Source organism: Dipteris shenzhenensis, chromosome 19, assembly GCF_047967505.1.
Source record: "Dipteris shenzhenensis isolate YYH24624 ecotype China chromosome 19, Dip_SZ_1.0, whole genome shotgun sequence".
Lineage (NCBI taxonomy): Eukaryota > Viridiplantae > Streptophyta > Polypodiopsida > Gleicheniales > Dipteridaceae > Dipteris > Dipteris shenzhenensis.
In genome coordinates, this window is record NC_141614.1 from 22682663 (window position 1) to 22706544 (window position 23882).

The following is a 23882-nucleotide window of genomic DNA, read 5'->3' on the forward strand; positions in this document are numbered from 1 at the left end:
TGATAGATCCCTGTGACAGGTGATAATCCAGCATCCTAAGCAGCAGATCTGTTATAATTGCAAAAAGAAGGGGGGCAAAGGGACACGCTTGGTGAACAAAGCATTTAAGAGGAAAGGAGTCATACAAATAACCATTGATAAAAACGGTAGTCGAAGTATTAGAGAAGAGGATTTCTGTTAACCTGTAAAAGCCGCCCCCAAACCCCATCCTTTGCATGACCTTGAGAATAAGTGCCCAATTAACCTGATCATAGGCCTTTTCAAGATCCAAATTCAGCAACATGAATCTTTGATTGTGAGTGAAGGCAAAATCAATTGAACTATTGTCTTGTTCACCACTCCCAATAGGCACAAAAATTATTTCTGTGAGGCTTTACAGAGTGGGGTTTCTTTGAATTGATAAGCTTGATCAAATTCCTCTGGATACGTCTTAATACTGGCTCTTTTAATTATTCCTAGAATGGGCTATGGCCTTTTTGTTGATATACACACACACATAGCTTTCATTTGTTTTGAGTTTGGGAGTCCAATCTTGAGAATCTATTTTGAATGACTCGAAGCCAAAGGTTGAATTCATAACTTGCTCCATCTATAGTCTAAAGCATATTTCTTTCAATAAAATTTTAAGAAAGTAAGAATCAATAGGTTCAATAATGCAACATCCATATATTGTATGCTTTCCCATAAAAATATATCCTAATCTTTGAATTCTCATTTCTAGTACATGTCAGCACTATCCTTTAGGTAGAATTTTCAAAAAACTAGAGGGTTTATGAGGCTGTTTGGCGGGAAAGGGGAGTCAGTTTTGGGTATGTAGATGTTTTGGAGGAAATAGTTTTTTGGGGCATAACCGATTCCCCCGTCTTCCACATCTTGGATATTCTTAGGATGAACTCTTGTGCAACTCAAGTTGGAAGACGGGGTGCCAAATGGGGCCTAAATGCAATTCCCCCCGTCTTCCACAGAATCAATTGATATCTTTCTGTGACACAATCGGTGGCCCTCCATGTCCCCTTTCTCCCCCTTAAGAATCGCATCGCGCTGGAGACTGCTCGTGCTCCAGCGTATTTGCACGAAGAATGCGAGGAAAGGATTTTGCATCTTGACATAAAGCCCGAGAACATCCTGTTGGACGATCAATTCCGAGCAAAGGTGTCAGATTTTGGGCTGTCACGAAGCATGGGAAGAGAACAGAGTCGGTTGGTGACAAACATGTGGGGAACACCTGGCTATCTAGCGCCGTAACTGCTGTCATCGGGAATAGACAGGAAAGCCGATGTCACGCCTCAACTCCACTACGACTCACTAGTCTAGACGGTTAGTATGTTCTTGACCAAGCACTGATGTTCATACGATGAAATATAGGACAATTTGTATGTCCCTTAATAACTCAACACAATTGCTAAGGGTGGACGGAATGCTAGTATCATGTTTCTGCTAGTACCCGTCACTGTCGTATAGGCAAATAATGGTATTTTGCGTCCTGTAAGTTCTCCCTCTGTTTCATAGCATCTCACTATTAAGCGATGATATTGGGACCATTAACTTGAATAAAATTTCTCATATTATGGTATTTAGAGTCTGTTCACGTTTGTCTAGTAGCGCAATGACAACTAGCAAGTAAATTGTGGTAGGTCTACAAATTTGACAATTACTCGTTTTGAGTCATCATTCACCAGAGTACCTTCACACACCTTTGGGAAAGTAAAACTGTGTTTAGAACGAGATAAGAGCCAAGTGTTATCTTTCTTTTCCCTTGTGCCTTTTTCTTTGGAATGTGAAAGGGTGCCTTTTTTTTGCTTTGTGGGTGCTGTAGAAATAACCAGATGATTCTAAGGGTTCTTTCATAGAAACTACTGTACAAATAATGTAGTTCCCTGTCCCTAGTGTGTTCTTTGAGTAGCAAGGGTTAATGGCCTCATAGCATTCTCTTCCCTCAACTTGCCTTATATTTTCATGGCGGTGCTTTAGTTCAAAGCCCAAGCTTTACAGTAATTCCCCAAAAGTAGCAGCCGAGGCTAAGTGTCACGATCTGTGACGTATTCCTTTCTCTATATCTAGACTTATGGATGGTTTGATGAATGGACACTTGTGGAAGGGTATGCCCTTTCGACGGGACACTTCCTTTGAGGCACAACCCTTCACAAGAGACATTCTATGGAAGAGACACTTCTATTGTAATGTACCCTCTCATCCACACCCTTCACAAGGGGTACACACCTCTTCATGCACATACACTTTGGAGTACACACCTTTTCATGTGTGACTCTTCACTCTCTATATAAGAGAGGCCCAGTTGTATGGATGACACACGACAGCTTCACTACAGACACCCAAGCAGTACAATTATTCCTTGTTCTCTGCTATTTCAGTCTCCTTTTTGTTCCTTAGCACGTTTCTAAATATAGTAAATCTAGGATTTCTTACAGTGGTATCAGAGCAAATTTCGCTCCTGCCTGTAGGAAATGCCCCCCCACCTTCTAGCGCCTATTTGATACATCTCTTTCCGCTAGAAGGATATCCGTGCACATTGTGCATGGAAGAGATGGAGAGAATGAGCGTAAAAATTTTTAGCGCCAATCTTGCTTAAAGTCATCAATGGCCTCTCCATCTCCCACACATCATGAGTTGATGTGAATGGACACGATAAAAATCGTGTCTTTTCATATGCTTGGGTTGTCCCAAAACCAAGGGACGCACCTTTTCCACCATCGGACACACCTTTTGATGAAGAGTTTTGACTCCTCACCCAAGGGACACACCCCATCATGGAAAAAAGGACACACCTCTTCATGTGGGGACACCCTTTTTAAAAACAAGGACACACCCCTTCATGAAAAGGTACACCTATTCCAAGGGTCACACCCCTTTGAATAGGCACACCTTTTGGCACTAAGCACCTCATAAAAAGGGTACCTAGAGGGGCTAAAAAGGAAAACCTAGCCCCATACCTTAGGTCTTACCTTAGACTACCACGGGTTAATTAAACCCATACTTTAATTTTTGGCAACCACCCAACCTAGGCAGCCACAAACGAAAAAGGACGATCCATTTGACGCCCGTACGGATTGCTGTCACGCAGGCTCGCCTCCCTTGACCGTACGGATTTTGGTCACGCAAGATCCGCCATGTCTCCACGCCATATGCAGCCCCCCCCGCCCCCCCCCCCCTCGGGGGGGTTTGCTGCCCTGGTTTCCTGCCAGCCCTGCAGCGCTAGATCAGCGCCAGATTCCCTGCCCAGGCTGCCGCGAATCAGCCCTTGGTAGCCAGCAGCCTGTTTCGCCATACGCAGCCTGACCCCCCTTTTTCGTCACCTTACTTGCCTTTGACCAGCAGCGGTTCAGCCCCTCTATCACGATGCAGACAGCCTGTGACAAGCGCCGAGTTGCTGCCTTCCAATCCTGTCCAGCCAGGCCGAGCTCTGCTCCTCGCACCCCACAGGCATTGTTTCTCTGAAATCAACGCAGGAAATCTGCCTTTTCTGCACCTAGCCTCTGCCAACACCCCTGCCTATTTCGAAAGTCTACCCGGCACCTATTTTTGGTTCACAAATCCACGTGGATTTGCAAGGACAGCAGTATGAAACTCCGGCAGCGACCTGCAGGCCTTTTCTACGCAGCAACTTGGCAGATTAAATCAATGCCAAGTGGATTCTTTCCATTCTACTTCTAAGGATTCTCTTTCATATTGTCATTTGACGCTTATTATCAAATTACAGCAAATGAAAGACGCTTCCTTAAAGCATGGAAACCCCTGGTAATTCACCCGTCATGGAAACCCCTGGTAATTCACCCGTCCCTTCAAGGATACCTCAGGCATCATCTACCACACAATATCATGTTCAGATTGCACAACCAGCCCATTTCGGAGCTTTGGCATCGTGGGTCTTCTGTGTCACATGCCCTCCTAGTGATTTGGACCACATCCTATACCTTCTGCGTGAGGCACCTCAGTTACGTTACTTCTCAGCACAGTCTAGGTTGTGTTCCATGAGACACGTAGATACCTAGAACCCGATATTCCTCACGAGTTTGCTGTCCATCTTTGGAGAGACTTTTACCCCTCAGCTTCAGCATCTCCAGGGTACTCTCCACCTCCTTCAGCTCCCAGATATCCTCCTATACAGGTTGTACCTTCCCCAAGACAGTATTTACACTCTGAAGGCACTCCTTCTCTTGGATATCCTCCACTTCCGACAGCAGCTTCTTATCCCTTCTTAGATCCGTGGACTTTGCAACCTACTCTTGTACTCTCACGAGCGGTAACACCCATTTCGGCATCACCAGTGTTACCTCAGACAAGACCTCCTTTACCAGATTTCCACGGGTGGTTCCATCTTGCCTCGCCTGCCCCCTCCGACATGAGCAACCTCAGGGAGCAGCCCGAATCTTCTTCAAGGAATGGTACAAACTAGAGCGCAGGTTCATGCTTTTCTCACAGGGACCTCAGATATGTTGCAACGCTCGCTTGCAGCCTCTCCGGAGATAAGCGACCCAAGTCCAAAAAAGACCCCTGAAGTCAACATACAAGGCGAAACACTACTGCAACTTCAAATTTCCCAGCTTCAGGACAGTATCTCCAACTTGGTCTAGAAAGTCCAACAACTCCAAGATTCTCGCAGTACCACACATACAGAGGATGACATGATGCAACCAGACGACTATGCGGATTCATTCCCACCAGAGGTAGAAAACACTGAACTCCGTGCCCTCTACCGTTTACTCCAAGCTTCCAAAACTAAAAGACTTGATGTTAAACTTCCGGAAGCCTACATTGGTCAACGCAATCGCCGAACAGTTGACCAATGGCTTGCAAAATTGCGCATGTACTTTGATACTGTTGACCTCAGTGAAGGCAAAAAGATTGCCTTGGCAGCCTCCCTCCTTAAGGGTATAGCTTTTCTATGGTGGCAAAGACGCTTAAAGGACGGTAAAAGTGTATTAACCTGGGAACGTTTTGAACACGTGCTCCGTAAGCAGTTCATACTTGCCAATGCGGACTTCCAAGCACGTTCAAAACTCCGACAGTTGGAGCAAACAGGCTCCCTGTCTTCCTACATTTCTCAGTTCACCACATTGGTGTTGGAGATTGATGATGATGGCCTTCATGCTTTCATATCAGGCCTAAATCCCTCGTTACGCATTGATGTCCTTAAAGCAAACATCACCACCACAGCTGTCGCTATTGCTTACGCAGAGCGCACAACAGATTTTCAAAACACAGGGAAGCAGAGTGCTAATCGAACACAGAACTCTACTATGGCTAAAGGTGCTTGCCCTTTAAGATAACCCCAGGTTTAGAAAAAACTCTACTATGGCTAAAGGTGCTTGCCCTTTAAGATAACCCCAGCGACAATCTCAAGATCCCCAAAAGTCTCAGAAATCGTATCCTGGATTCTAACAGAAGCACTCCTCTAAGGATTGCGCCTCTTCTTCTTCACAAAGTCATCACCGTCATCCCGAAAATAAAGGTGCGGCCACTGACAAGAAGAACAACTCTAGCACAAAAGGACTTTGTACCATTTGTACAGGCGACCATAGATGGTTCGATTGTCCCAAGCGACCAAAGCAAAATTCCAATATGGAACCTAGCACTTCCCAAACAGAAGATGCTACCCTAGCACAAGACAAGAAAGGCAAAGCTGTTCGAATGGCAAATACCATCCACCTGAGCCTTGCCAGCAACCCCGAACCTCTTCAGCCGCTTCCAGTTCCAACTGAAAGATTGTCCAAAATGGCTCACTTTGTTGCTTGCAAAAGCAGTGCATAGGCTCCGGACATCGCCAAACTCTTCATACAACACATCTTCCGACACCATGGATTGCCCAAGAATATCATATCCGATAGAGATCCTAAGTTTACCAGTCACTTTTGGATTTCACTGTTCGAATCTTTGGGAACAACTCTACTATTCAGTTCAGCCTACCACCCAGAATTAGATGGCCAGACTGAAAGAGTCAACCAAGTTCTGGAGTGATCCCTTCACGGTATGTGTGTGACCAAGTGAGCACAGGGGAAAAACACACTGGCCTCTCACTTTCATTAGACCAACTTATGTGAGTTCAAATGAAGCGTAAAGAGAGCCTCAAATACTACAATCCCTTTTGACACTCAATCCTACCCCCTTTGAATAGTTAACACTCCATTATGTTCCATTTGAATCTCACATTTGCAAGGCCTAATTGACTCTTTGAGCATTGAAAGGGTCTGATTAATTTAGGCTCCATTTGAATCTCAGATAAGATGGCCTATTAAAATGGAGTCTAAACTATTCGGATTCCTTTTGATACTTAAAGAGTCGCTGAGGTGCTTCACGCACTGCTATGGAGATGTTTCATGCATTTGATGTAACTGAGCTACTTAAAGAGTCGAGGAGGTGGCTCACGGATCGCTATGGAGATGCATTTCATGTTATAAACTACTTAAAGAGTTGAGGAGGTGCTTCACGTAATGCTATGGAGATGTGTCATGCATTTAGAATTTGGGGATTTGATGTAACAAGCTACTCATTGGTCCCTTCGATCTTTTTGGACTTCTGCACAGCCTAGCAGCTTGGGAAGAGTATCTACCACTCCTTGAGTTTGCTTATAATAACTCTTTCTATAGTGCCATCAGTATGACTCCATTCCAAGCAGCTTTATGGACACACTCCGATTGTACCAACGAATTTGTACTTCAACATCGAGTGGCCCTAGTTGATCAACTGGTTTAAGAAATGCAAGACATTCTACTCCAAGTCAGGAATCATATGCGAAAAGCACAAGAGCGGTATCAACGGTCTGCCAACAAACATAGATGTCACGTGGAATTTGACATTGGTGACATGGTGCTATTATTTGTAGCCCCACATCGCTATAAGACGGTTAAGTCTGTGTTTCCTAAGTTGCGACCAAGATACTATGGACCTTCCGGATCATCAAGAAAACTTCATCTTTAAGTTACAAATTGGAATTACCACCATCATGGGGTAAAATCCATCCGACATTTCATATTTCTTGGCTAAAGACGTACATTCCAGGTGATGAAGCAGTTCCTCCTGCAGGTGATTATGTCCCAGAAATCAAAGACGATTATGTTCTCCTTATTCCTGAGCGTATTCTGGACCATCGACAACGAGAGACTCGACATCGACTTATCACAGAATTCCTTGTTCTTTGGTGAGATTTGGACGACTCCGACGCTACTTGGCAATCTGATGAAGACTTACAGCAATACCTTGACATTTTACAGCAGTATTTTCAGAATTTACCGTGATATTTTCTACACCAGTTCATTATCTCCACCAGGGTCTTATTTTGAGTGGGAGGGGATGTCATGATCTGTGACGTATTCCTTTCTCTATATCTAGACTTATGGATGGTTTGATGAATGGACACTTGTGGAAGGGTATGCCCTTTCGACGGAACACTTCCTATGAGGCACAACCCTTCACAAGAGACATTCTATGGAAGAGACACTTCTATTGTAATGTACCCTCTCATCAAGGGTCACACCCTTCACAAGGGGTACACACCTCTTCATGCACACACTTTGGAGTACACACCTTTTCATGTGTGACTCTTCACTCTCTATATAAGAGAGGCCCAATTGTATGGATGACACACAACAACTACACTACAGACACCCAAGCAATACAAATTATTCCTTGTTCTTTGCTATTTTAGTCTCCTTTTTGTTCCTTAGCACATTTCTAAATATAGTAAATCTAGGATTTCTTACACTAAGTGTTATGCAAGAGCAACATGGCATAAAAGAATTTTTGATTGACATATTGGATGCTCATGTACAGCATCCCCTCAGCACTCTTCCAGATCAAGACAACTTGGAAATATTAAACGCTTAATAGTACCCTTTCGAAGTAGAGGGAGACTAGGTGTCTGCGACCAACTGTGCAGGTGGAGCAAGCTTCCCAAGACATAGGCTGGGTGGAAAAGGATCATAAAAAGGATTTGGGTCAGATTGTCCAAGCTTATCTAGATTGTCCAAGCTGTTTTAGGTCAGATTGTCCAAGCTTATCCACCTTGGAGATTTGAAGACTGTATTTATCTTTTGCTAAAGAAAGGGTGGGATTAGTCGCTGGTAGTTTGTCAGAGTCAAACAAAAATGATGTGATTGATATCATCGAAAGAGCTCCTGCGAGCCCTCTCCCTCCCTCCCGCAGCCTCTACCTCCCCTTGCTCACTCTCGCCTTGGCCGCCCTCACCCCCTCGCCTCTCCGCCCTCGACCCTCGCCGCCCCTCGTCTCACCCCCCCACCTCCCGTCTCACCCCCTCGCTGCGCCCTCCGCCCCCCCTACCTCGCCCCTCCGTCTCACCTCTCCCCCTCGCTACGCCCTCCCCCGCCCCTCGCTTCGCTCCCCACCCGCCCTCGGCCCTCGCTACGCCCATCCCCCTCGCCTCGTTCTCCACCCGCCCCCCCTCGCCCCTCGCCCCTCGCTGCGCTCTCCACCCACCCCCCCTCGCCCCTTGCCTCGCTCTCCACCTCCCTCTCGCCACGCTCCCCACCCGCCCGCCCGCCCCTCGCCCCTCTCGCCCTTCCGCCCCGTCCCCTCGCCCCTCCCGCCCTTCCGCCCCGCCCCCCTGCCATTCCGCCCCGCCCCGCCCCGCCCCACCTCAGCCGTCCCCCGCCCTCGCCTCTTCACCCCCTCCGCCCTCCATCCTCCGCCCCTACCCCGCTCTCCACCCCCGCCTCCTCCGCCTCCCGGCCTCCCGCCCTCGCTTCCACGGTCATCCCTCCCCCTCACCTTCGACCCCCGCCTCCACTCCCGCCTCCGCCCTCCGACTCCGCCCTCGCCTGCGTCTCCGCTTCCCCCACCCGACTCGCTTCGTCCCATTTCGCCTCACCCTTCTTCATCACACCCAGGTTCCACCCCCCTCATCTATCCTCCCCCCTTTTTTGGGTGGTAGCCTCTTCTTCATCGGAGGTCTCGCAGTTTGTCTTGGCGGTATGGCGGCTCCTTGCCCGGAACCGGAGGCCCAGTCGGACCCTCCCTCTCCAGATGCCTACCGCGTTATCTTGACAGAGCAACAATCGTCTCGGGTACAGGAGGTTGCCAATGACTTTGCCCTTACCTCTGTCTATGGCAGAGTCATTGGACATTCCCCCTCCAGATCAGCCATCAGGGACTGGCTCCAGTCCACTCTCATGCTAGAGGACAGCCACATTGAGGAGGTGGCCCTTATGGGAAGGGGCATCTTCTGGCTTAAACTCTCTACTGCGAAAGCTGCGAGCAACCTGATTGCTGGTTTCTCCACATCTATGGATGGAAAGATCATTATGATAGTCCCTTGGTACCGTGGATTCAGTGCAGCGGATTTTGATGCTCGTTTCCGCATACCTCGCCACCCAGTGACGCTAGTTTTTCCAGGCCTTGTTGTTGAGCTGCGGCCGATTGTCAGGGACTTGGGCTCCCACTTTGGTTGGGTTATGCATGACACTTTCGCCGACGCGGTTACTACGGCAGGAGCCCCTCGAGTCCGTGTGGCTGTGGCGGACCCTGCGTCTCTCCCTGCAGTGATTGAGATCGTGACAGATGCCGGCAGCATTACCCAGAGCATGGTAGTCACAGGACAGCCAGGCCAGTGCCTGAGGTGTCACGGCTTTGGGCACCTAGCTGCTATTTGTCCATGATTCTCCAGTTCCTCTCGGCCCCCCCCGCTCCCTCTCCCTCCGCCCCCTCCCTCCCCCTCCGGACAGCCACGTCAAGAGGAGCAGAGGCAGCCGGAGTCCGGTCCAGAGATAGCTGGTGGTTGGACTGAGGTCAGAAGGAAAAGAGGAAAGAATAAGAAGATTTCCGAAAAAGGCAAGGAGACAGAGGTCACCCAACCTGCAGCAGCGCTTCAGAGACCTGACAGGCAGCCGCCCCAGGGTCCTGGGAGAGCTTCTTCTTCGACGGTAGCCCGCCCTCCATAGCCTCAGGTCCCCCTCTCTTCCGCTCCCCAGTCCCCTTCCACTCAGTCCCAACCCCTTCCACAGGGGCACCCCCCTCTTCTCGACTCGTAGCATCAGCCCCCGCCTCTTTCTCTTCAGTCTCCTCCTCTTCCTTCTCAGCCCCAGTCCCAGGTGCAGCCCCATTTCCCCCCCCCCCCCCCCCCGCCTCTCTCAGCTCTCCTGCAATGTCAGCTGTACCGATGGTTCCTCAGCCGCGGGCAGCCCCCACTCCCCTCCTCCACCCCCCCGCTAGTCGCCTCCGTGGAGTCTGAGTTGCCTACCCCCCAACCACCTCCCCCTTCCCCTCCACAGGCAGGTCACCCTGAATCTACACCACCATTGGAGCAGTCTTCCCTGTCTGCTAGCCCCTCAGTTGCAGACTCTGGTGGGCCTCAGCTTTAGGAGAGAGAGCTTCCTCGCGACTTCTACAGATCTGGCCCCTGGGACTACTTGGATGTGGTCGACCTTGGGACCTTCCTTGCTTGTCTCGACATCAGTATCTTCCTGCTCCGTAAAGGGGCGGATGGGAAGATCGCAGCCTTGGCCCCGAGGGATGGCCCTAGCTTTGCTTTCACATTTCTCAGCGACGGCACCGAGACTTGGATAGACGACTTGGTCTGGGAGGCTCTCAGAGAGCAGACGCACGCTCAGATTTGCTCCTGGATAGGTCTGTCCGGTGGACAGCTTCTCGAGACTCAGTGGTCCGAGGGTGACGTGCGCCTGCGGTGGCGTTGCGCCGCCAAACGCTTCAGACTGATTGTGATCCTCAGGCCCCCTCTGTCGTGGCCCCTCCCCCAGGATGTCAGAGCCTGGACCCCTCAGAAACTCCGAGCCTTCTACGGGATGACTACTTCAGAGATCTCGAGTTGGCTCGAGAAAGCGTTTGTTCATGGCACTAAAGGCCTTACGCCTTTGCTAAAGGTTGAAGAACGGGCAGGATGACCCCGCCTCCCCCTCCAAACCCTCTCATAAGCGTCAGTGCCTCCATTCCGAAATGTCAGCTTCTTCATCGACATCTGCCGCGAGCAGATAGTTGTTCGCAGCCTACCAGTCCTCACCATGAGCCTACACCTTGCCTCCTGGAATGTGAACGGGTTTCATTCTTCTGGCACCCGTGGTCCTAGGAAGCTCATCTTGAGACAGGAACTTTAGCCAGCAGTAATTGGTCGCTTGGATATACTTCTGCTCCAGGAGCACAAGCTTTCTGTGGCTCATTCCCGTAGCTGCGGGAAGATTCTCCCTGGACGCTCTCACACTTATTGGGATCCCTCGATCGGCGCACAGGGGAGGAGTGGCGGTGTCTGTACTTCCATGTGCGAGCAGTTAGCCCAGGGAGTTTTTGGTCATGGTACGTTGATCCCAGGCCGTGCCCTTTGGGTAGGCCTAGAGTTGGAGGGTTCCAAAATAGGGATCCTCGACATCTATGCTCCCACAGACCTTCGATGCAGAGCCACCTTCTGGAGGACACTTACAAGGATTCTCCCAGACATGGATTCCTGGATTGTTGGAGGTGACTTCAACAATCTGGAGACCTTGGAGGACCAGCAGGGCAGAGGACCAGAGTTTACAGGTATGGCTCAGGCAGAGCAGTCCGCTTGGGACTCCTTTATCTTTGCGACAATAGGTAGGGACAGTTGGAGAGACCCGCCCTTCCGCCGTTGGCACGGGAGCTTGGACTTCTCGTGGGGCTTTTGCAGGGAAGGAGGCAGACTCCTGGAGAGACTGGATAGATTTTATGTCAGTGATTGGGCCATCAGCAGAGGCGGTCAGGCGGGTATAGTGCCATGGACGACACTTTCCGACCACGCGCCTATGCTCTTATCATTAGATTCGGCAGCTCAGTCCCTTCCTCCCCGTTCGTGCCGGATCCCCGACTCCATCTTCTTGAGGGAGGACGTGCGCAGTAGTATCGGTAGCCTTTGGGACAGAGATTGGGGCGAGTGCGTGGATCTGGTTGATTCGGTGGCGCAGGCTTTGCAGGAGTCTAGCCAGATTTGCCAGCTCGCAGCCCTTCAGGTTCGACAGGAGTGGTGGGGCAGAGAGAGAGCTCTTCGTAGGGACCTTGCTTCCATTCAGCGACTCCAACAGGCAGCCCCGGGCTCGGAGGAGCTTCGGATCCAGGCCCTTCGAGCCAGAGCCCTTCTTGAGGAGACTCTCCAGCGTCGTTCATAGTTTTCCTATCACGCCTCCCTCTCATTCTGGGCTCGGAAGGGCGATCGGATGTGCAGGGAGTTCTTCAGGATGCATGGCCAGAGAGCAGTAGGTGATCAGCTACGGAGTCTGAGGACAGCGGAGGGGCACATCGTTACTGATCCGGGTGAGGTCTTGGGGTTGTCTACTGACTTCTACAGGACCCTTTTTCAGCAGGAGCAGCTTGCCCCTCGCACTCGACGTTCCCGCGAGGAGGTGTGGAGGCATATTCCAGCCCTGGTTCAGCCCAGCATGCAGGCGTCGTTGTTGGCACCGTTCACTACTGACGAGATGTTGGAGGCCTTGATGGCCATCGATGGGCAGAAATGCCCTGGCGAGGATGGGCTATCTCGCGCTTTCTTCACCTCCTTCTGGGATCAGATCCATCAGCCTCTCCTAGCAGCCCTCCAGAGGATTTTCAGCAGCGGATATATGCCAGAGAGCCTCTCCTCAGGACTGATTTGCCTCATCCCGAAGGGAGGAGATCGACAGGAGATCCGTCAGTGGCACCCGATCACTCTTCTCTCCACTGCCTACAAAATCCTTGCCAAGATGATCAGCGCCAGAGTTCGGCCTCTACTTCCTGACCTCATTCATGACACTCAAACAGGCTTTGTCCAGGATCGCAGTATCCTGGATAATGTCTTCACTTTCTCAGAGGCGGCGGAGTGGGCTCAGCATAGCGGGTCACATTTAGCCATCCTACTTCTCGACTTTGAGAAGGCCTACGATCGAGTGGACTGGTCCTTCCTGGAGGGTACTCTGGAGCGACTAGGGTTCCCAACAGGATGGATACAGGGTATTTCAGCGTTATACAGGACGGCTTCCAGCAGGGTCATCATCGGCGGCAGGATGGGAGAGCGATTCCGTTTGGAGAGATCAGTGCGTCAGGGTTGCCCCCTTGCTCCTTACCTGTTTCTCTTCTTCGTCGAGGCCATGACATACTACCTTCGGGTGAGGTCGATCAGGATCCGGGGTGTTCGCCTTCCCATCAGGGAGGACACGGAGCTCCTGGATTCGGAGTATGCAGATGACACAGCACTGTATGTTCAGGATGATGAGATGATGCTGGAGAGGGTGAGGCTGGCCCTAGAGGTCTTCTGTTCGACAGCAGGTGCGAAAATCAACTGGAACAAATCAGTTGGTTTTCTCACAAATCCCGGGGCATGCTCACAATGGGGGAGGTTTTTGGGTTTCAGGTGGATCCCACGGGGACAGACAGCTAGATATCTGGGCTTTCAGGTCGGCCTGGATATCACACCAGCTCAGCAGTTTCTCCCGGTGCTAGATTCCATTCGACGAAAGCTGGCTTTCTGGAGCACTGCTAAGCTCTCTCTCGCAGGTCGTGCTCTTGTAGTCAACCAGGTTCTCCTAGCCACGGCATGGTATGTGGCTTCTTGTTGGTGTTTCTCGAGATCCAGCGTGGCACAGCTTAGGAGGTTGGTCCGGAACTTCCTGTGGTCTAGGGGGGATGGTCTCAGAGATACTAGAGCCAGGGTTGCCTGGCAGACAGTCATTCTTCCGCAGGCTGAGGGTGGCCTGGGGGTCATCGATCCTGAGCTTCAGAGTCAGGCCCTACTGGGCAAGTTAGTTATCCGCGGTTTGACCCCCGGGGGGCAAACGTGGAAGATGTTACTTCAGCAAGGGGTCGGTTCTTGTGTCTCGCGCCGAGGTGGAGAGTGGCTACCATCCCTCAGGTGGATCTTCACTTCTGCCCCGCTCACTTAGTCCCGCTCCCCACTCGTTCGTAGCCTTCTCGTGGTTTGGAGGCGGCTTCGCCTCAGTCTCATTCAGTCCCCTCCTAGCTGTCAGGAGGAGATCGATTGCCAGCCGCTCATCTGGAACGACCAGGTCAGAGATGCCGAGGGCCTTCAGCTGGGGGAGAGATCACACATCAGGTGGGACGGCTGGATGCGGGGGCCAGCCCGGTCCCTTCGAGTTTGGAGAGACACGTACAGACACTTGGATACCGCTGCTCTAGCAGTCGCAGCTGGAGGTGCCCGTGGAGCTCAGGTGAGACGCTCGGAGATAGAGGGAGCGATTCCAGCCGGTTGGTTGGTTCCACCCGAGATTCAAACCCTTATGCTTGGTGATGACCGTTGGTTGGGACAGTTCACCCCCCGTGGCATCCCATTGGTGGTTGCAGGTCGGATGGACGACACTTCGGTTTCCTTTTTCGCGGTTACGGGGGACGGCCGACTCAGGAGAGAGGATGTGCTCATCGACCCACTACTCCCATGGCAGAGGGTTCGGGTCGTAGGCCTCGTGGGGAAGGTTTGGCGGACCCCTAGTATAGAGCAGGATCAGATGCAGTTATGGCGACTCTGGCTCTAGGAGGGGCGGGCCTTGTCAGAGCTTGATTGGGACCCAGGAGAGTGGAGATGGCCAGAGATTGTGACAGGTCAGGGGCCGACCTCTTTCTTCGCCCACAGCACGACATTGGGCAGGAGAGTTCTCGGGAGGATGCAAAGCCGCCCGCCCGCCCACCCAACGGCCCAGTTGGTATGCTCAGGGTATCTCCAGGCTTTTTTTGCAGGCCTTCTGGGAGGCCTTGTGGGAGAGCTGGCGGCCGCGGAAGATCTCCTACTTCCTTTGGCTTCTCGCCCATAAAGGTCTTCCAGTGGGGAGCTGGTTGCGACAGGTGGGTCACGATGGACGCTGCCAGATCTGTCATGAGGACGAGGAGTCACCAAAACACTGCCTGTGGAGCTGCACTCGCGCCCAAGAAGTGTGGAGGTGGACCTTTGGGATCCTTACTCGTGCAGCACCGGAGCTAGGTATGATCACTTGGGACGCGTTCTGCTGGTGCAGCACCGCACCTGGCTTCCATCACTTGTTCGAGGCATGTTCGCAGGACCCCACATTCCTTATCACACAGGGGACGTGGGGGCCGCTCGAGAGCATTCCGCCACACCTGGCAGAGGCTGACACAGGTTCTCAAGAGAGGCAGCCAGTCTGGGAGATTATTAGCAGCATCACAGGATGGCACATGTGGACCTCGCGCTACGTGCAGATCCTCGGTGGCACCTCCCTTTCGACTGCCCAAGTCATGACTGACATCTGGAGTGAGATTATACACACCCTCAGAGGCCAATGGGACCAGATACAGGGTGACTCCCAGGCTGGCCGGGAGAAGCGGAGACGTTTCCTCCGTGATTGGGACACACAGGGCCTCTTCTTCGAGCATACTTCGCAGGGCCTTCAGTGGCGCTATTCACCACCTCTTTGGCTGTTCATTCACACTCGCCTGATCCCTCCGTGAGAGAGAGCTTTACTTTTTGTTTCCTTTTTGGGCTGCATCCGATTTGTGAACGCAGTCCCGTCAGTTGCAAAGCTGACCTCATGTATCTTGTTTTCGAAGTAATATAATCAGCACTGTTTTTTCGGCAAAAAAAAAAGAGTCAAACAAAATGGTAGCTTGTTGGTCGATCCTAGAAGCTAAGGAGAAATCGATGCAAAACTTGGGTACTTCGGAAATACAATTTGCACTCAATGCCAAGTATATGATAGCTGAGCTTGCCTTCTTCCCTAGTGGGGACTTAAATTTCAGCAATCCCATGAAGGAAAAGCAGGTTGAACCTAACACTGTAGTGTCCATCATGTACCCTTTTGATGATGGAAGACCACCCGTAAGTGTGATTCCTCTTTGTTGTGCACCTATTTCCCAAGAATATATTTTTTATGATTGGTTGTTATCACTATCATTATAGCTATTTTGTACTGTTGCAGTTGCTAACTGAGTTTGACTGGGAAGTGGATGAACTTGAGGTATATCTAAGATGTCAGAGTTTGTTTTCGAGAGAATTTTGGTTTAAAAGAATCTTCTCAAGAAAGAAAAAAATGAGAGTGCTTTTCTACTTCTGTGAAATCTTCATCAGGGTAGCTTAACTGAGAGGAAATCCAAAGCAGATGAAATGTATGCACCGTTGAGTCTTGATTTGGAGACTTGCAATGACTAATTGTTGCCCAGCCATTTGGTGATATGTCTTGATTGGCCTTCGCAGGAGTTCTCTGAATCTTTGGTGAAAGACGAAGCCCTTCCTTTAGAAGAGAATGACAAGTTTAAAGTATAGCTTCTATTGAATATTACATAGATGACTTTTCGTGTGAATGATGCACAATCTTTACTGATGCTCGTTATACATCATTGTTTAAGGTTGTTGGATTCTGATTTTTGATAACTGCTTTCTTTAAGGTGTTTTTTAAGCAGACCATCTCTGATGAAGAGAAGCAGCAAAGACAGGTTTGATAAACTGCCTGATACCAGAAAAACTCTTGCACATATTTGTACTTGTTACTGTTTTATTGAGGATGGAGGGTAGACCATGGGATGAGTAGATTTAGTACTTGGGTTATCTGTGACGTTTCCAGACCTAATTAACTTTGGATTGTATAATAGGATTTTCAAATTGGAACCCGTGATAGGATAAGTGGGTTTGTTTAATGCGATAAGTATATTCAACATATTTGGTGACTTGCAGGCAAAGGAAGACAGGCGGAAAGAGATTGAATAGATGAGTCCAGAGACAAAAGCTTCTTATGAAAACATGCGCTTCTACAAATTCTACCCTGTTCGTAGTCCAAGAACACCAGATATTTCCAATCTAAAGGTTTTACTTTCTCTCTCTCTCTCTCTCTCATTTTCAGAATTTCTCTGCTGTGTTGTATTCTTACGTTTGCTACAATATCTCATCTGTTTAAATGGAATTCACAGGTCCCATTTATCAATCGGTATTATGGTAAAGCATCAGAGGTGCTTTAGCAGGATATTTTATCATCCTGCATCTGAGGATTTTCTCTTCCTGTTTTGTCCATCTCCATAAATTCGTGGCGGCTTCAAGGTTACAAATCAACCATCTGGGGCAGTCTTACATAGGAGCAAAGCAAGCTTACATATGTATGTACAGCCATTCTTTTGATCAAGGGTAAAGCTTGAGGAAGTCTATTATGTTCTGACATGCTTGGACTCAAAAAATTAGGTCAATGTGATCATGGGTTTTAAATGTCATTTCTTTGTATTTGTAGTTTTCCATCATTGCCAATGGTTCTTCAGCTCAATGGTCCCAAGATGGAAGTATCATAATTGTTGTGAAGTAACATCTTAATAACAATTGAGCTTGTCGAGGCAGTTTTGATCTTTCAGGATGTACCTGATGAATTCCAACAGTCTTTCATGGGAATGCTTTTCTTTCATGGAGCTTAGAGCAACATCTGTGCTCCTCTCAGGCTCAAATGGAGATTAGATGGACGCTGTTTGGATGGAGCACACGGAGGTTCAGTGCCACTTGATCAGGGAGTGTAATAGGACAAGCAGGACGTGTGGGTGTACAGCTCGAGTGTTTTTTCCAAGGGAGCAGCTGTAGGATATCTTGGCCATGAGGGTGTGGGTCTACTGGTGGTCATTGACTGGGGGTGTCATGACAGAAGGGTCCATGCCCTAGGTGTGAGTCTGCAAAGGGGGAGCGCAACAAGGCTTGACACCCTTGGATGCTCCTTGGATTTATTTTGAAGACTGATGCAGATGCCACACGGGCATTGCATGCAGCCGCATGGTTGTCTACCTAAGGGCTACCTATGGTCTGTCATATGGGCAACAAGCATGACTGCCATATGTGGCAAATGAATGCCCAGCCATGGAAGGCTGATGGCTTGGCTCATGGAGGTTTATGGGCTGGAGAAGTCCTATCTGGAAGACTTGGACAAGGGCCAGATTTGACTCCCTAGGGGCTGGTTTACTGCAGGAAGAGGGTCAGCCAGCTTGTTGGCTCTGCAGCAGGTTTGCTTGGGTGAATAAGGGCTAGGTTAGTCCTAGATCTGGGTCAGCAAAGCCAACCTTAGTCATCTTTCTCTAGTGAATGGTCAGCAAAAAAGGTTTAGGAGAGGATAGACTACCCCTCCCTCACCTATAACTAGGAGCCACTTTGGCTCATTGCCTCACCCATCCATCAAAGCTTGCCTTAGGCAAACGAATGAGAGTGAGTTTGCAGCAATGATAGCAGCAGGTATTTTCACTCGGTTTGCTCAGTTTATGAAGCCATCTGGGGTTATAAGTAGGCCAAGACGGAGCTTGTGACAATGTTGTCCTTGACCAGTCCACACCTTTGTGGAGCATGGTCATGCATTTTGGTTTGCCTATCTTGCTTTGGATATTCTCTGGTCTATATTATGTACTTGTGTGCACAAGTCTGCGAAGTCAGCAAACTCCACATACCACTAGAAAGGGTGCCCACTGCCTGCCTTGCTGCGGAAGAAATTATCCCTAAAATTTGCAGTCCGAGTCAATGCAGCAGTAGACTGATCCAGTCAGTCCAGCAACCCTCCAGTCGGTCTATTAAGGGTGCAAGGGAGCCTATGAAAGGCCATCCCCTTGGCCATTTCTTCACATCCATCTTCTTGGGCCTTCAGTGGGTCGCCTAGATGAGTATCCAGGACTCCCAATAGTAGACCAGTAGGGTAGCCTTGGATCCATAGGGATCATCTAGTGAGGATTTCTCCATATAGTCTCTTTCCATTACAATTTTGTAGTGAGGGTTTCAGTCCTTCATACAGTTTTGTAGTAAGGGTTTCATATAGTTGTATTCAGCCCTTTGGGCATTCATTCATTTAGTTATATATTCCTCTTCACAAGCCTGCTGTATTCTCTTCCTCTAATTCTCTGACTCACATCCACAGCATCACTTGTGTATTGAGTGCATCATTCTCATAGTTCAGTTAGTAGTGAGCAGGAGAGAGAGTTAGTTTACCTGCCAATACACGAGTACCTCGAATTGTTGGTCTCTTGTACTTTGTCATTGAGTCGTCCACCAGGTGCAAATCTAATTTGAACATCCATCTTGAGTTCTATCTTGTGTGTTGATATCTTCTCAGTCGCTCTTTCACATAGCATCTTATAGATGCTTCATTCTTAGAGCATATCAATTTTGTTGGTTATTTCTGAAGGGTCTCAAATTCCCAATCAGCCCTCTGTTTCCTATCAAATTTTATGGGTCAAGGCCCCACATTTGAGCATCCCTATGAGAAGGACAAGGAGTTGACACCTTGGAATTTAGGGTATTCATATGATTTGCATGATATTCATATGATCTGCCATATGGCAGCAAGTATTGCTACCATATCAGCAGATGCATGCCAATTCATGGGGGAGAACACATGCCCTTGGTGGGATGTAAAGATCTTGAGGGAGCACATGCACATAAAGTATTAGAAGAGAGAACGGTAGCATCTACCATCAATATGTTGACTTAGAATGGAAGATTTTGTCTTCATCTTCTTTGTCTCTCTCAATTCCTCCTATACAACCTTCAACCTCTAGTACATAGCCTTCTTTTAACATAGATTCTTCTCCTAACCAACAAGGTCAAGAACATAAAATTATTTTTGCCCATTATTTTGGAAATTCTTTGAAAATGTGGACTACAGGGATTGGTACCTGGTGTTGATGCAACTGCGGGGACCACCAACAAGCTGCTATTGTACTCTTTTGCTAACAGGACGTTGTGATTTTGGTGATAAGAAAACTGGAGTGGGCCTTTGCATGGTACTAGGTTTTGGTGACACTTTTAAGCTTGTCTCTACTTCAATCACCATGGCAAAAGCAATATTTTTAACAATTGTCCTCAAATCAGTCCGGCATTTCTAGGATGTTAGTTGCTTGTAGAGTGCTAGTTGTTGGCCTCTACCAGGATTTTGCTCATAAAGTGCCTCAAACTTGTGCTTGTGATCCTTAATCGATTTTGGCCATGTGGGGAGCACACCTTAGATCATACCTGGCAGGTTAGAAACTCTTGGGAGGGTTGAAACAGTACGGAACAAATGTGATGACATAAATAGCAGAGAGTGAGTGAATTCGGTGCTGAAGTGAGGAGCTAGGTGAGAGAACACGAGGTGTAGCTTGGAGAGGGCGGAGAGGATTACAGGAGAGAAGCGATTGTAGGAGAGAAGCTAAGCGATGGGCTGAGGCAGAGCTTCAATTGAACCCAGGTACGGTCGGGCTGAGCAGAGGGGCTGAGCAGAGACCAGGAGGGCGCCATAGGCTGGAGCAGTTCACAGCCAAGGGGTGAGTCGTGGGGTGCGTCATGGGTTGGGGCTGGTCGCAATCAAGGCTGAGCTAATTCGAGGGGGGCTGGAAGCTATAAAAAGCACCACCCCTCCAACTTAGGAGGGTGGGCCTTTTAGAAAGCTGAGCTCTCTAGAAGCTTTGCCCACCCATTCTAAAGCATAGCGCAGCGGCAGCTCCTCCCCTTCTCGTGACTTGTGCACAAGTCTCTACCCCTCCACACCCCTCTTTTCGATTTCACTCTCTGGTACCACCTGCTGCAGATATCCATACGGCACAGCCAGGAGCTGGGTTCAGTGATCGATAGCTTCAGCCAGCCCCTTTTCCTTTCGTCCAGCCAGCCCTCTTTCTTTCGTCACCTCTATTTCGTCAACTTATCTCTCTGTTTCAGTCTCCCAGTTTTGAGACCACCTGTTACTTTTTTTCTCTCAGCCTACTTTCTTCATCAGATCTAATTTCAGTTATGGCTGATTCTGTAGACCTTGGGCTCGTTATGGGTGATCAAGATATGAACTACCATGATGAGGATGACCAAGGCCTCTACGATGATTTGATTACGAAGACTGCCTTCAGTGAATTCACCACTGCTCTGGATGAAAAGTTTGAGCAGGTTAACACGAATCAAACGGGGTTGACACAGCAACTCAAGGGATTCAGACTACACTCACACTTTTGACTAGCACTGTTCAAGCGCTCATGCATGTGGATGCTTCAGTTCCGGAATATCACTCCAGATCCTTTTCCTAGAGATCAGAAGTCTCGTGCCAACGAGGAGGTTGTTGACACTTGGTTGCACAAGTGGCAAGTACACTTCCAGTTTCACCCTTACCTAGATGATAAGAAAATACAGCTTGCAGTAGGGTATATGTTAGGAAAGGCTTTATTGTGGTGGAAGGAACTCTGACCCAAACCTGCAACATGGATAGAATTCGAAGGGGTCTTCAAGAAAGTTTCTGAAGGAGGAAGATTATGATATCGTAGGCAAGCTCAAAGCCCTTGATATGTCCAAGCTGAATCTGATTTTTGAGGTTTATCTTCAGAGGTTTCGAGATTTGCAGACCAGAGCTACAAAGATGGATCAACCAGAATTGCCGACAGGAGTGGGAAGAACAAGAGGAAGTTCTTCCAGTCTACCCTTGGTACCGGGGAGTCGAAGTCTATAGACAACGCCTCTAAGAAGAATTCGACTCAAACGAAGAATGGTTGTGCCCGTTTCCTTTGTACATTGAAGTTAAAGAAAGGACGTTTCATATGAGAGGAGTGGGGCCACACTAGGAATGATTGACCTAAAGAACCAGATGCAAGCGTCAAGACCGAAGCTCCATGCGAGTCTAGGTACAAAAGATAAGGGAGCTAATTAAGTTTCGATGACATGTATTTCTCTAAATGTCATTACTTATCCACTTTCTTGTAATTTCACCTTTAATAATTCGTTATTTGGTTCCCATGATCTTTTTTGCGATTATGGAGAAGTTAGGGACCAAAGAGTTCACATTCTCTTTGATCGGGGGAGCTCTCACAATTTTACTAACTACAAACTAGGCTTTTGAAACATTGAAGTTAACTATTAAGGAAGCACCCATTCTTGCATTACCCGATCTTACGCGGCCTTATGTTTTAGAGGTCGATGCGAGTGATTTTGTGATTGGGGTAACTTTATTCCAAGAGGGCAGACCTGTAGCTTTTGAGAGAAACAAGCTAGACGACACCCAATATCGTTGGTCCATACTAAAAAAAGAACTCTATGTTGTGTATTCTTTGAAGGTTTGGACACTACTTGTATGGTTCCAAGTTTCTTGTATTGATGGGTATGTACAAAGATTCTAAATTTAGGTAAGTTGTGACAACATCCTCGAGCAATATGCAAGTATTCTTTTTAATATATTATAATAATTTTCATTCAAATAATTAATTATATCAATTTAAGTAACTTCTAACTTTATGTCATTTTGCATGTCAGGTATACGAATTTAACCAAGAGGATCAAGAGACAATTTTGATGAAGTACTTTGGTACTCGAAGTGAGCTTGATGCATATAAGCTTCTCAAAGCAAACTTTAATACTTTGAGAAGAGATATAGGCAATAATGTCAGGAAAAATATGGAGTATAATTTGAAACTTATGAGAAGATCTAGTATCTTGGCTATTAAAGAAACAAAAAGTAGTTGTAAAGAAGATTGGACAGTAGGGATTATCTTTGAATGACATTCATCTAGGAGTTGAATAGCATTACTAATTTTTATTACGATTTACTTAACTTGGAATGCAATACAAATATTTCTTTTCGTACTCTTGTTTTTAGTTGTTGTTAGTATATAGTGAAATTTTATTACAACAAAAAAATTGTATTAATAAATATAAGAATTGTATTAATTGTGTGAAATTTTATTTAAAAGCAATGAATGACTTTACTACATAGTGAATCTTATTAATATAGTGAAAAATTTTGGCTAAATATCTATATAAAATAGTCATTCTATTGTTTTATTATATAGAGATTTTTTTTAAAATATGGTGAATTTCTATGGGAACCAATTCTCTACATAGAAAAAATTTTGCTTCTATATAGTGAAATTGTATCTATATAGTAAAATTCTCATAAGGATATTGTGATTGTTTTTTTCATATAGTGAAATTTTCTCCATATAGTAACATTCTCTTAAGAAATCCTTATGTAGAGAAAAAAATTCTTAGTATAGTGAAATATTCTCTAGGTAAACTATATAGAGACACTCTCACTTTCTCTTGTTTGGACTTTTACTAGATATGTGTTTCTTTCTAGTAAATCCTTTTTTTTTTGCTATATAGAGATTGGTCTAAAGTTCATTTTGTGTGTGTGTGTGAGAGAGAGAGAGAGAGAGAGAGAGAGAGATCCTTAATAAATAACTTAAATGAATAGATACTACAATCATGGATAATGTTGCTCGCCATTTGGCAAATGTTTGGGTTGAAAGGATATCAAAAATTTTAGGAAAATATTGTAAGAGAACTAGAAGAGGATCCAGATTTAATCAAGATAAAGACACTTTCTTCTTTGATAGCCCACTCATCATCATCATCAGGATATGAAAATAACCAATGACATACTATGGAAGGCTATCATTGTTAACATCAACTTAATAATTTGAAGAATAATGATATATCAAGTATTTAACATTCCATACTTTCTTTATTTGTATTATTATTTGGATTGATTTCAATATCTTGACATTATCTTTGTGTGACTTATTTTTCTTATATTTTATATTACTTTTTAAAAGAAAAATTTTCAAGTTCATGATGAAGAAGTTACATCACCGGTAACCAAAAAAGGAAGAATATTAAAGGATGATGCAATGATAGAAAGAGAAAGATATCTTAGAAGGGCATCTAGAGAGGCCAAGAAAGCAAAATTTATTGAGCTTGGACATCGTATTAAGGTGGATGTAAATGAGGAACAAGTTCCTAGTGCCATATAGTTTTGCCATTTCCACATCAAAATGGCAAAAATATATGGCACTTTTGGTTGCCATTTTGCATGTGGAAATGGCAATATTATATGGCACTTTTGGTTACCATTTCATACAAAAAAATGGCAAAATATATGGCGCTTTTGGTTGCCATTTAAGACATAAAATGTCAAAAATATATGGTACTTTTGGTTGCTATTTTGCATGTGGAAATGGCAAAACTATATGGCACTTTTAGTTGCTATTTAATACGTAAA

At 47.2% G+C, this 23882-nt stretch overlaps 1 protein-coding gene and 1 long non-coding RNA gene across 2 annotated transcripts; both read left to right on the plus strand.

Annotated features, from left to right (window-relative positions):
• Window positions 1-888: 888 nt before the first annotated feature.
• LOC147890241 (uncharacterized) lies at window positions 889-22297 on the plus strand. The gene is made up of 4 exons (XR_015542794.1): window positions 889-1317; window positions 16601-16729; window positions 16834-17016; window positions 22136-22297. It is a non-coding gene; the product is annotated as an uncharacterized LOC147890241 (long non-coding RNA).
• On the plus strand, window positions 15523-16368 carry LOC147890242 (protein HEAT INTOLERANT 4-like). The gene is made up of 4 exons (XM_087391009.1): window positions 15523-15748; window positions 15849-15887; window positions 16124-16186; window positions 16315-16368. Exons 1-4 carry the CDS (start codon window positions 15530-15532, stop codon window positions 16366-16368), a joined length of 375 nt encoding a protein of 124 aa, XP_087247135.1. The 5' UTR covers window positions 15523-15529.
• Window positions 22298-23882: the final 1585 nt, after the last annotated feature.